General features: G+C 40.7%; 1 protein-coding gene across 2 annotated transcripts in view; it reads right to left on the bottom strand.

Annotated features, from left to right (window-relative positions):
- Positions 1 to 210: 210 nt before the first annotated feature.
- The window catches only part of phactr3b (phosphatase and actin regulator 3b), a 49222-nt gene continuing 36303 nt past the window's right edge, over positions 211 to 13129 (bottom strand). For both annotated transcript variants that reach the window (XM_069714888.1, XM_069714897.1), the window contains exons 9-13: positions 3881 to 3936; positions 2028 to 2089; positions 1701 to 1841; positions 1186 to 1262; positions 211 to 763 (exon numbers count right to left, since the gene is read on the bottom strand). In XM_069714888.1, coding sequence (XP_069570989.1) covers positions 748 to 763; positions 1186 to 1262; positions 1701 to 1841; positions 2028 to 2089; positions 3881 to 3936 — 352 coding nt within the window. In that variant the 3' untranslated portion in view covers positions 211 to 747. The remainder of the gene's footprint in view (positions 764 to 1185; positions 1263 to 1700; positions 1842 to 2027; positions 2090 to 3880; positions 3937 to 13129) is intronic.

Raw genomic sequence — 13129 nt, 5'->3', positions numbered from 1 at the left:
GCTGATTACAACAATGATGAATCTGAGGGGATTACAACCCGTTTATGAAGCGCAGTCAGCTATCCTCCCCCTAATTCTGACCTTTGTGAGGAAAAACAACACTTTCAAATCATGTTTTTAAATATCACACATTTTTGTCGTGTCATGATATTAAAATATGACGTGAAAAACACACCACAGTCGCGCTCTACACAAGACAAACAAAGTTGGTTACAAATTGAAAACCTGTATTGTGCAGACAATAAATAATGCTTACAAAGGGATCTTTGTCTTGTACACAGACAAGTTTTCTGTTTTAGAACATTGACACTGTCGATATGAATTTCATCATCAACTGAATCAGTGAGACTCAAGACACAGCTCGGGGATGTGACTACTGATACTGGAGTGGGACTGGTCGACTCGGTCACATGCACATTCCCCTTCTGCGACATCAAAAAGGACGTCTTTCAAAAGAGTCTGTTTACAAAAAGAAGTCCCTGCTTGTCTATGGCGAATCCTTGATTCTTTCTGCTCCCCTGACAAGGTGACGTGAGGGTTAAGGTGGGGTTCCTCCCTGCAGAAGTGGAGCTCACTGCATGCGTCCCCTTCTGCCGGCAGATCCGTTTCTAGAGACATAGCCTCCAAGGTTCGCTGGACCCAAATATCAGGACACCCACTGACTGTGGGCCAGGGCGCTGGAAGACTCCGTGCAAGGTCTTCACATAGGGAACCAGATATAAGCAACTCTTCACAGAAGAAACCTTGCTAAGGCCGGTGGAACCTGCGAGGAGACAAAGAGGCATCATCAATCAGGAGTTCTATTATTAGCTCAATGCTCCTCAAAAATGGGGTCTTGCGTAAGCAAAACTCCAGATAATTCAGGGTTTTTTTTTTTTAGCTACAGACTGCCTCGACGTAAGCAAAACGTAAGCTTAATATGTGCGGACATTCATTATAGCAGAAAGGTGATGCAAAAGGGTGCAACATTTTCATCTCGAGGGGCCTGGTTGCAGCTAAATTTAGTTTCTACACTGCAGGGTGTGCACTCATTGATGTTCAAACCGTCGGATAATGCACCTTTGAGTCTTTGCAAAATGTCACGCTGACCCTCTTACACATCATCCGCTAACAATGGAGCAGATACAAAGAGAGCAAATGAGAGAGAGAAAAAAAAAGAAACTAATAACACGGGCTCACGCTGACCTTGTCAGATGCTTGCTTGAAGAATGAACTTCCATCTCATTGCTTTTGAACTCGTTCAGCTCCTTCCGTATCGCCGCCTGCGGAACAAAAGCAACATGAAGCGTAAGCCCAGGTGTACAGCCTCGTACACCATCGCACAGTCGCTTGGGTGGCGAAGCTCAAACAAGGATCTTGTGAGAATAGAGATATCTGTTGTTTAGGTGGAGATTTATATCAAACTGAACAGGGTTGTGTGAAGAAGAAAAAGGGAGAGTACACCACAAAGAATGCAATTTATCACCTCTTTCATCATCATGTTTAACAAAGTATGATGGAACCAGCGGGGATGATGTGGACTGGAATGATTTATTGATGTCTCTCATTTGTTTAGTACTTCCCAGGAGTATATAATACTAATTCCAAATGATATATCTAATATAGGCCGCATGACTCTTTTTTTACACAAAGAATGAATTATGATACTGAATTGTAGTGTTCAAAAAGCTGTCGGTGCCGATCTGTCCTTTCCCAGTTACCTTGTCAGCAGCTGACAGTCTGGTCCAGGGCTTGTCGGCCCGCCTGTCGTAGTCCTGAGCTTTGGCCACTTCCACGTAGTCGCTGAAACGAATCAGGATCTTTCTGTCCCGCAGCTCGTCCACCGTCGGCCGCTGGTTCAGCTGGAGAGGAATGACAACAGTCAGCGTCGGCTTTCGTCAGCTTATCAATGCATTTCAAGAGATTGACGAAGGAAACGAAATATTAAACAGCAGCACTTCACGTGTGTTGTCATGTGTCAACCCAAATACGGGATCAAACTGACAACATTTTCTGAGGAATTTGCTCAAATCAAAGCAGCCGCCTACCTTTCTGTTCAGCCGCTGTTTGATCTCCCTCCTCTCCTCCTGTTCACTCTGGTCATTTCTCTCTGTTGACACAAGAAAGTCAAAATGATCAGACCACTTTCATTTGAATTACCATGCCTTTTTAGAGATTCTTCTGTGATTCTGCCAAATGTATGTTTTGTTTTCATGAGAGTAGACAGTTCGTGAAGTCCAATAATTTATTCTATTCCTCCTCACACTCAATAATCGCAGGTTGGGACTCTGGATGAGAGCTGAATTACGATTCAGGCCGACACAGGAGCAGATTAGGACACCAATAGGATTTATCTTTATTAAATGCAGCAGCAAAATCCCTGGATGTCACTTCATCTTTCAATTTCAATTTTAATATCTCTATCTCTCTCTCTATCTCTGACTTTCATACCAAACATTTGGTGGACTAGTTTGGCAGCTTAAACCGAGTTTGGAACATGTTACGGTTTGAGTTTATTGCTTTCCTTTGGTGAAAGAGGAACACATAATTCTAAATATATAACAGAAAATGTATTTTTGGTTAGCCAGTGAACGTTCAGAGGTTCAGGGTGCAAAGTTGTGTTTAGCTTGAACACATGTTCTTGTGCAGACAGTTGGTCCGAGCTCACAGGTGGCCCAGCTCAATCAGGAGACACAGATCTGCACAAAATGTGGCGCTCCACTTCCACAAGGCTGTTTCGTAATCGCCTTGCACTCTCAGGGCAGCGAGCTTGTTTCAGAGTTTTCAGTGCTACGACCTGACAGTCTCTTCCTGCAGAAGTAAGCCCTGTTCTTACAATGTCACTTTAAGGAACATACAATTAAATAGAGCTAGAACTACAGTGAACTGACTGAGACTGAAAGCCCCTGTGGCAATAGTACAGGAACATTACGCCGACTTTGTGGGATTTGCGGGGGAATGATTTACTGCACAATAAAGGAATAGGTCCATAAGGTCTATATTTTCATTTTCTTACAAACAAATGGTGGCGCTGCAGGTAAGTTTAATTAATAGAGGGAACTACCTCAGATACCAATCAATCAGGTTCCCTCAAAACCACAAGGCATGACTCCAATGGTCTTGTTTTGTCAACACAGACATTCAATTCATAATGATATAAAACTATAAAATAAGAAAATATTTGTTGATATTTTTGCTTGAAAAAGGATTAAATCTGTTCATTTTAATTATCAAAATTGGCGAACTCATTATTTTATTTATTTATTATGAATTTTTTTGTAGATAAAATACTCAACACAACACCAGAAACCAAAATAACAATTGAGATGTATTGAACATCATATTTTGATATCTCCACTTGGCCAACAATGCAATATTCCAAAGTAGCTTAAGTCACAAAAGAAATATGAGATATACCAAAAACAATTTTACAATAAATTAAATGTCATCCATTAAAACAAAAATAAGCGTAAATAATTCATTGTTTTATTTATTTATTTATTTTTTTATTTGTCATCAACTAAGTGATTTATAGATAAATGCTCAACACAACACTAGGAACCAAATAACAATTGAGATGTATCAAACATCTTATTTTGAGATCTCCACTTTGCCGTCAGTGCAATATTCCAAAGTAGCTTAAGTCACAAAAATATGATTAGATATATAAAGAAATGATTTTACAATAAAATACATGTCATCCATTATTACTATTACCATTAATACAGGTAAATAACTCATAATTGTAATATTACAGGAATTCCTGTTGAAATTTGGTGATTTTCCAAGTTAAAGACCGTTTGAAGACTTATTTTGAAGTATATAAAGTGTGTTAAATGTTGAGCTATAATCATTCTTGCATTTGAGAATTTAAATTCACATCGATGCTAAGACTACTCACGCTTCAAAATGTTCCGACTCTCCAGCTCCTCCACCGCCGGTCTCTGGCTCAGTCTCCTGCGGAAAAACACCAGAATTACGTTCTGGACCATCTTTAATTCCCACGCTACCCCTTCAGTCGTTTCAGTCCTTTCTCCACTAGCACTTTGCGTGCTTGAGCCGGTGTGCAGAGCGCCAAGATCCGCACATCCAAAAAGCAAAGACCGCGTCCCACCTCGAGTCCAAAGAGCGGCTTGTTTTGGTGTGATCACATTTAAGGCTCCACATCGGGAACAAAAAGTCCGGCGGCGCGTTTTGTAGCGCGCGTCAAGTCCAGTTCAGAATAGAGAAAATGAAGGGAGACTCTCCCTGGAAAAAAAAAAAAGAAAAAAAAAGCAGCTCGGTGGGGATGTTCCCGAAGCGGTGAGACGGGAAGTTGAGAGAGAGAGAGAGAGAGAGAGAGAGAGAGAGAGAGAGAGGAGAGTCGGTTGGAGTCTCTGCGGAGGTGTGGAGGATGCGGAGCGCTCCGAGCTGCCGGCGCGCTGAGTGGACTGAGTGGTGCAGCACCGCCTGCCTCCTTTTTTTTTTTTTAACCACATGCTCAGTACTAATGTGAAGGGGTGGGACTAAGGAGGAGATTCCCCATGCTCACACACACACACACACACACACACACACACACACACACACACACACACACACACACACACACACACACACACACACACACACACACACACACACACACACACACAAACCTGCAGCAGCAGAGTGGGCTGCCTGAGTGCTCTGGTAGGTAGCTCTGACAGCTTTTTTAAAGAAACGTTTTTTTTTTTTAGGAATAAACCCATCTACATTTGTCCTTCTATAGCAATCAAATAAACACAACAAACATGCATGCGTAGTGATATGTGTTAAGATGGGGGTTCCAAGAAAAAAAAACCACATAGACATAAAGCATTGACGAAAGGACGAAACACATCAGATAATATGAACATCAGATGGTCCTCTTACAGATATAAACACCAGTACATTTTCGGACTCGATTATCCTTCAGCCAGGTTTGTTTTTCTGATAAGGCAAATTGTTCCATCAATAAATTTCAGAGAACCGTGGGGGGGGGACGACATGTCTTTTTCGCAAATCAGATCGCTTTTTTTTTTTTTTTTTTTTTTTAGCTAAGAGTCCAGCTGGAAAGTGTATTGTTTGTTGTCTGTCTACAGTTCTCCTCACTTCCATAGTGCAGCTCTTTTAGCATGTTTCTTGTGCGCGGTAAGTGGGCCCACCAGCATACCCAATATGTATTGTCTCCTGTATCTCTATGCTGCGCTTTTCTCTCTCTGCTCTCCCCTCATCCCAACTTGTAGAGGCAGATGGCCACAGAGGAACAGCCCAACCAAAGACTGGAAATTAGCCTAAGAGTTGAAATGTTAGGTATTTTTGCTAGATAAACCAAAAGATTAGCTGGTTTGAAGATATCTGGTTTATTAATGACTGAACTAACTATTCCATCTCTAAGAAGGACTACACTTATAGCTAGATGTGACATGGTAGTAGAAATGCAGTCATGTGGACAAACAGGAACTCATACTCAGCCCTTTATGGCGTTTGCATTTATGTGATGACTGCTCGCAGCGTTAGGGTGGTTTGGCAAACCTGGACTTAGCATCTGTAAGTCCTGAGCGTTCCACATCGCCTGAATTTCAGGATTCCTCACATGTCTTTCCCAGATAAATGTCCACCATCGTTTTTTTTTGTTACGTAAACTGGTTAAACTGAGCAAGAAAGTCAGACGAACACATTCTCTGACTGAACAGAGGTTAAATGGGCAGCTGTGGCTCAGATGGTAGAGGGGGGTAGTTCCAATCTCCTACTGTACGAAGTGTCCTTGGGCAATACACAGCACGCCAAGTTGCTCCCGATGGCAGGCGAGCACCTTTTGTAGCAACTCTGCCACCACACCGGTGTGGTGTGAATGGGAGGCAAATCGTAAAGCGCTTATAAATAATAAAAAAAAAAAAACACCAGTCACGACTTACTTGAAAAAAAAAGAAAAAGAGCTAATATTAACATTTTCTTCCATGATTTATCTTAGAAGTGTCAGGTCACAGTGTATTCACACTCACTGTTAGGAGATGGAACAGAGATGGAGCTGGAGCAGAAAATGAGATTAGATGTTGCCCTGACAAGCTGAGGTGCTTGAAGAGCTGACCGAGAAAAGGGACATTACATTTATTGGGAACACGGCGTCTTTGTCGGGGCAGGACAACTCCCATCTTTCATATAGATAAGGTGGACAGACAGTCTTAGCTCTCACTCGGGAAACCTTGCATCATCTTTAAATTGGCAAAATGATCCCTTATACTTAATGTCCCCCGAAACTACTTCCTGAATAAACGTGACATTTAGCATGGCATTTTGCCAATGAGACAGCTAAACTTTAGATTGACTCTGTATAGTGCTAATGAATTTAATCTTTTAAATCACTAAAACAATTCTGATTTTTTTTTTTGTGTGTGTGAATATTTTCAGTACAATTCGGTAACACCAACCCTTGCCGGAGTTTTCTACTTTTATTGGCACATTACCACCTTTAAATGTTGATCAGTTGAATAGTCTGTATTTAGCTGCATGATACAAACAAGTCAGGGGCCAAAAATTCTCCATTGCGCAAGAGGTTACCATGAATACGTAAATGTACCAATATCAGCTAAACCTGACAATCCTTTCGTCACTGCACTGCAATGTGTTCCGTCTACGTCACCTCGCTAGCTTTGCAACACTTCGAGGCTACGGTTCTCTCACATGTGCATCTTTGTGAAAAGTAGGAGTGAAAATGACAATGTTGTTCATATGAAACATTATCAAAGCTGAAACGGATGACTGGACTGGCAAACACACAGTTTACGAAGGTCAGATGCTAACAGATCTGTTACCAAGTATCGTATCACTCCCCTCTTGCTTATTAGCACACATCGGTGTACAAAACAAAATAACACTCGGATCAAAGATCATTTGGAGAGGAAGATAGTTCACTGTAACCCTGCTGTGCAGATGTGGTGTGAGCGTCTCCAGTCCTTGTGCATGCATCCAACAGAGTGACACATTTACTGTCTGGCTGATGCAGTCAGATCAATTTCACGAACCACATTCTCATGGTTCAATCTACCTTCATGTCAGTAATCAGTCATTGAAAATGATCATCCAATGATTAGTAAATACTGGGCATATTTGACAAGAAAGTGTTTTTCAGGATAAAATAAGTTCTATATGTTCTTCATCCTCTAGTTGTAGTTTGAGTGGGCACTGGACTTTAATCTAAATGTTAAACATCAGGTAAGAGGCGGTACCAGCAGACACTTAAAATTATTATATTACAATGTCACCAGTACACCCCTCCTGCTGCTCATCAAAAACAGGTCTCCTGTTAAATGAGCCACACTTGAGTTCTACAATTTTTTATTTTTTTAAAGCATTTTGTTATGCTATTCTGACAACAGCTACATCATTTTGCTGACCTCACTTCAATTTCCCTTCCAGTCAGTTGAGATCAGACTATGACATACACAATATGATGGAAAACCTTTTATAAGCTGCAACATTTGGTCTGCAGCCGTGACACCTACAGTGCTGGTCTAAAATAAGCCTTGTGTCCTGTGACAGCTTCAGCTGTGACTGGGACCACTGAGGGCTTACAAAACAGAACCACAGCCATGGCAATATTGGTAGCCGAGGGGAGTCAATGTGCTAAATGGAGCAGAGCTATAGTGGGATATGTGGTCTGCAGCAGAAAAAATTTTCAGGTCAATAGCATTTGAGTTAGTTCAAAGAATGAAACAAATGGACTGCAGCCAAAAAAAAAAAAAAAAAAGCTGTTTCCAATGTATTTTACATTTGAAAATTTCGGTGCTGTGGATCAAAAACAACAAACAAAAAACAAATGCCATAAAAGCAAAAGTGAGTCAGCCTATTCATATTTTGCCAAACAATCCTAATGGGCTTTTAGTCACAGCCTCCTGCAGTGCTCACCCACTCGGTTTGGTCAGAGGTAAAAGTTCCTCGTTTGTCGGAGTACTCACCAGCACGTCAAAGCAATGAGCTGCCTGTAAGGGCAAGGGCTGATGGGAATGTCAGCCCATAAAACGTGGAGGAGAATGGGATGAGTCAGGCGCCACGGGCCAGGCGGTGGCCCGCTACTGCCCACTGAGGTGTGTCCTAATCCCTCGCTCTTTCCCCTCGGTGACAGAGCCCGAGGAAAGCAGCGCCACGGTCGGATGTGGAGCCTGAGTGGGTCCGGGACGGCCATGGGGACAGCGGGTAGTTGGGGGGGTTGTTGCTAGGAATATTTAAAAGGAACCTTCTTTAATAGTAGCTTACCAGAAGTTCAGCATTTATGTAACTTCATTATGTATAAGTGTTGACCTGCGATGTCTCCCACTGTTACTAGGTCACATGAATATTTTAAGGGAAAATGCACGTTGGGTAGATATTTCAACCATCATCATCTACCACTAGACTGAGCCTCTGAATTTCAAGTTACAAAGAAGCCAAGTAAATACCTCAAAAGACTTCCAACTAGCTTGAAAAACGTGTTGGTTTTTTTTCTAAGACTTGCTGTGCTATTGATGGTTGATGAATGAGTCCACATTCAAAGACTCAGACATGAAACCAAGAATCAATTCTGTATCTCGCCAGCTTGCTTGTCTCCAAGGTTTTGCCCTTTGCTGCAGGTCCACAGATCAAGCGGGAGATCATGTATGCATCTTGAACCACCCGCTGGCAGCACAGTGTGGGGGCAATTTCAAATAGCATTGTCCCGCCTCCAACACTTCAGGATACTGCATATTAGCCATCAACTGTCACACCGAAGAAATCACTGTAGGTTGCTGCACATAAGCCGTAACCGTAAGAGCCAGTGGCTCTGTAAACACAGACGGCATTGTCTGTCAGACTAAAATTGTATTTTTTTGGTCCCAATGATCGAGCTTTGCTGAAACCATGTAAATCTGAATCCAAGAGTTTGGAATTGTCATGCGTATCGAAAAAAAAATACAAGTCTTCACGACATCTATTATATGAGTCTAGACAGACATGGATGTAAACTGCAATTTGACTAGCTGGCGGAGGCAAACATCCCTCAGGTGGTAATTCCAGTTTCATGATGTACTCTGGAAAAAAGCAAACTCCAAGCAAGCAAGCAAGACAAGCTGGAGGTTTGTGTCTTCATATTGGTTACTCCATTCAGTGTATTCCCATTGGACAAAAATGTACTTTTTGATAACAGGCTGGTGTGTGTGTGTGTGTGTGTGTGTGTGTGTGTGTGTGTGTGTGTGTGTGTGTGTGTGTGTGTGTGTGTGTGTGTGTGTGTGTGTGTGTGTGTGTGTGTGTGTGTGTGTGCGTGCGCGTGCGTGCGTGCGTGTGTGTGTGTGTGTGCATCATAATATAACTATAAAATGTAGACAATCCTTTCCACTAGCTGTCGACGCTGCATTTCATCATTTTCTTGAACTAAACAAAAAGGCTTTACTTAAATATAGTTTATACTTGTTTGAAACTTGTAGAGAGGTCGGGCTTCCTGTCGTTCCCTGATAAAGCCATAACATTTTCTTGCTGAAATTGTTGCGATGATTTTCCAATAAACACTGCGTTTAAATGGAAAGAAGCAACTTCTAAAGCAAAAGCAGCATGCTGTTTTCTTCTTTGGTGGTTTTCTGCAGCTACCGCATGCATACAGGAGAGTGATCGTTTGGTATTTTAATGTAAATGGTGGGTATTTGTGAGTCAAAATGTATGGTGTGGGCGTTTGGATAAAGATGCATTTGTAAATGTAGCCATTTAAATGCAGACGTAGCCTCCAGCCATGTTAACTGCTCTGCAGGGTTATGTTTAGTCGGGAGTGATTTGAGGCAAAGGTTCACTTCACCGTGTGAACAATGGTTATTTTGTTAGTATGCTAACTTTAGCTGTACAAACTGTATAAACCAAAGCACGACCAACCGAAGACGAGGTGATGGCGCTAGATGAGGGGACTATGAATATGTGCACTAAAATTCATGATAATCCATCCAATACTGAAGGAAATATTTCCCTCAAAATGACCAATTTGACCATCACAGTGACGTTATGGAAAACACGAGGATTACCAATGTCTCCAGGAGTCTCAGTTCAGGGGCCATGAATGTCTCCTCAAAATTCTGTGCCAATCAATCTTGTAGATTTATGCAGACACGTCGCGGAAAGCCATCAAATAGTCATCAAAAGATTTTACTAAAATGCAAAAATGTCCTAAAAGAAGTCAAGTGATTACCAGAGTCACCAGAATACATCCTCTGTGGGCCAAGATATTAGAGATGTTTAAATCTAGAAGAAAGTTGTGGAGAAACGAGTTGAAATCCTAAATATATATGAAGTGTGTGGTTTTTTTTTTAAATGTAGCTGACCGTCTTAAAACAACCGAATGAACATTGATTTCCGAAAACAATGGACATCTATTAGCCAACATAGCAATTGAAGACTGTTCAAAATCCATTTCTGATTGTGTTTGCATAACGAACAGTTTTACAGTCAACTGGAAGGCCAGAATCAATGCTGGACACGTACAATGGCCAAACTGGGAGAACAACTATACACCATACTGTATCTGTTTATTTATAGGATGAGACATGTGGCAGTGGGTGACAGGAAAACACAATTAGCTACATATGGGTGGGTGGGTCACGTGTCTGATCACGTGATCAAACCCTAATTTTGAATGGGGTTAGAAATAAGAGAAAAGCAACCATTGTTCAGAGTGGGTTAGAGGCTTTGAGACTTGACATTTCAATTAGAGGGTGCTCACAGCTGGATACCCAGCAAAAAAACCTATTGTATAATTTGAATTACTGCTTGTGGGACAGAGATGGTCTATAGTGGTGACAACATGTTATTTGAGGAATTCACTTCATGCCATATATGTACAGGCTGTCTCATCCGGTGCTTACGCCTCTCCAACTGTTTTACAATATCTGCCAACTCCAGCCCTGTAACTGGATTGATGCCCGTCTGTGATGCTGCTCACTATAAAGGCACAAATAGAAACTGAGGAGAAACGTCCCATGTGTGAAAATCAAAAACTACAAACTGTCTTCATTACTTTAATCCTTAGCTGACTACAGACAAATAAAAAATAAAAATGAAACTATAATAATGAATACAAAATAAAATGAAAAATAGCAATCAAAGCGGCAAAGTTCTCAACAATAGTCAAATAGAAATATTTCTCAGACAAAAATGTTTTTTGCATCGTAAAATTGTAGAATTTAAATGATCCTTTATTTTACTATTTAAAAGAATTAACAAAGGCTTAAAGTGACAAACAAAAACCAACTTTTACTCAACAAAAATTATTGCAACAACATGAGGTAAATGGTTGTTAAAACACATGGATCTTTCTATAATATACCAAATGATTTAACAAGAAAAGCTGATTTTGTGTAATAAAGCAAGAAAGAGTTGTGATAAAACATAATAAAGTGATTTGTTGGACTAACAAGAAAAGTTTTATATTAACAAGAAAAATATGACTGAGCACGATAAATCTTTTCTTTTGTTGTCACAGTGGCAGTATGTGGCTTCAACAAGTTGGAACAGCTTCCTTCTCTCTCCAAAGTAACCAGAGGGACACTTCTGGGGGACAAAGAACGCTCAACGACATTTTCTGCCCTCTTCAGCAGAAAATACGCTCTAGTTAACAAAACCTTTTGCAGGTCAAGCAAACACAAACAGCAGCTATGTAAAGATAAAAACGGAACTATAACACTCTTTGTCTGCAGGTGGTAAAAGGGTCAAAATAGCAGCAGCATTTACTTTCCCTTAAATGTTGAAATTACTTTTCTTGGCCTCAGGCGGCGCAGTTGGGACCATGATTGGGAACGGCTGTCACTGTTATCTTCTTAATAAAGGACAGCCCTTTGTTCCACCAGACATGACTGTGCTCTTTGCTATTGTGAAAGCTGAGCACTCACATTCGGAGCTGGTGAAAGCCATCACTTGCCTAGCTGGTTTTTTTTTGTTTTTTTTTTACCCACGAGGAGACAAAATAACAAAAAAAAAAAGAGGGAAGGAACCCCGAGCAGAGCCTGCATTAATATTTCATCTTGTGTGAAATGGATTATGAAACTGGAAATATTTTCTGCCACAAGGAAGACCAGCCAGCCGCCATCTGACAGCTTTGGTTGCCTGGAAACTGCTATTCTGCTGAATAGAGTCCATAGTAATATAATTTGAAAGGAAACTCCTTTCACGTCAGTTAAATTAGTAATTCAACCTCGACTATCTTAAGTTTCGACACTTAGATTTACCTTCCTGAACTTTGTGGAGCACTCTTTGGTGCTGTCAGAACACAATATATGATTTTCCACTTTATAAAATTGACTGCAAAATGATAGCAATGAGCTGGACTTGGGATTCCTGAATGCTAATATTGATATCTTGCAGTCAGCTGCTCTGTGACCAATGCAATTCTGAGCAATTTATAGTAGTTGTAGACAGCAGCTGAAGTTAGTTACTCCGTCCTGCTTCACACAGTGATTTGTGGTGTCAGCAGAAATTGGTCTATGTGCCACAAATATACAATTATTGACTCGTCCACGGCTCAGCAGACTGAGGCAAATACTGGGTAGGTTCCTGCCATCCCCACTATTACTGGCTTTCTCTTCCTTCACCATCCCTCCTGTCACTATTTGCCATGACATAACACACCGAGAAGGTTATAGTGCTGTGCCAAATTAGCAAAATGCAAATTTGAACTGCAAAAAAGGCAATAGTAGAAATGTACATAATAGTCTTAGTCATGACTTTATGAACATATTTTTCATAATCTTGTTATGTCAGGTAACTACTGTAAACAGCTTACTTTCTTACTTTAATATTATATTCAGACTTGGTTACTGCTACTTCTTTACTGCTCAGACAGGACACTTAAAGGGCAGTGCTTGCATGATAAAATTTCACCTCAAGTTCAAAATTGGTGAGTTTTGATTTACATTCGTGGCACTGACCAATGGCAAGCTGTCTTAAATGGAGGAAGCAATCATTGGTTGTTAACTGTGTTCCACCATTTTATCAAACTTCCTGTTTGCTCTCTATGAATTGTTATCCTTCTTTTGTACTTTGTTTAAACATTTCCTGGACATTGATATTTTAATGTAGCTGTCTAATAATCTATTAATTGTAATTGTTGAGACCATTTTTCATGGTTATTTTGCATTAAACCAAACATTGATTGATTGAT

The sequence above is a fragment of the Brachyistius frenatus genome, unplaced genomic scaffold, assembly GCF_029030835.1.
Source record: "Brachyistius frenatus isolate BFR_SWC_R1_liver_20210118 unplaced genomic scaffold, ASM2903083v1 Contig_4, whole genome shotgun sequence".
NCBI classification, from domain to species: Eukaryota; Metazoa; Chordata; class Actinopteri; family Embiotocidae; genus Brachyistius; species Brachyistius frenatus.
Note: the sequence above shows the minus strand (reverse complement) of the source record. Positions and strands in the feature narration are given on the sequence as shown.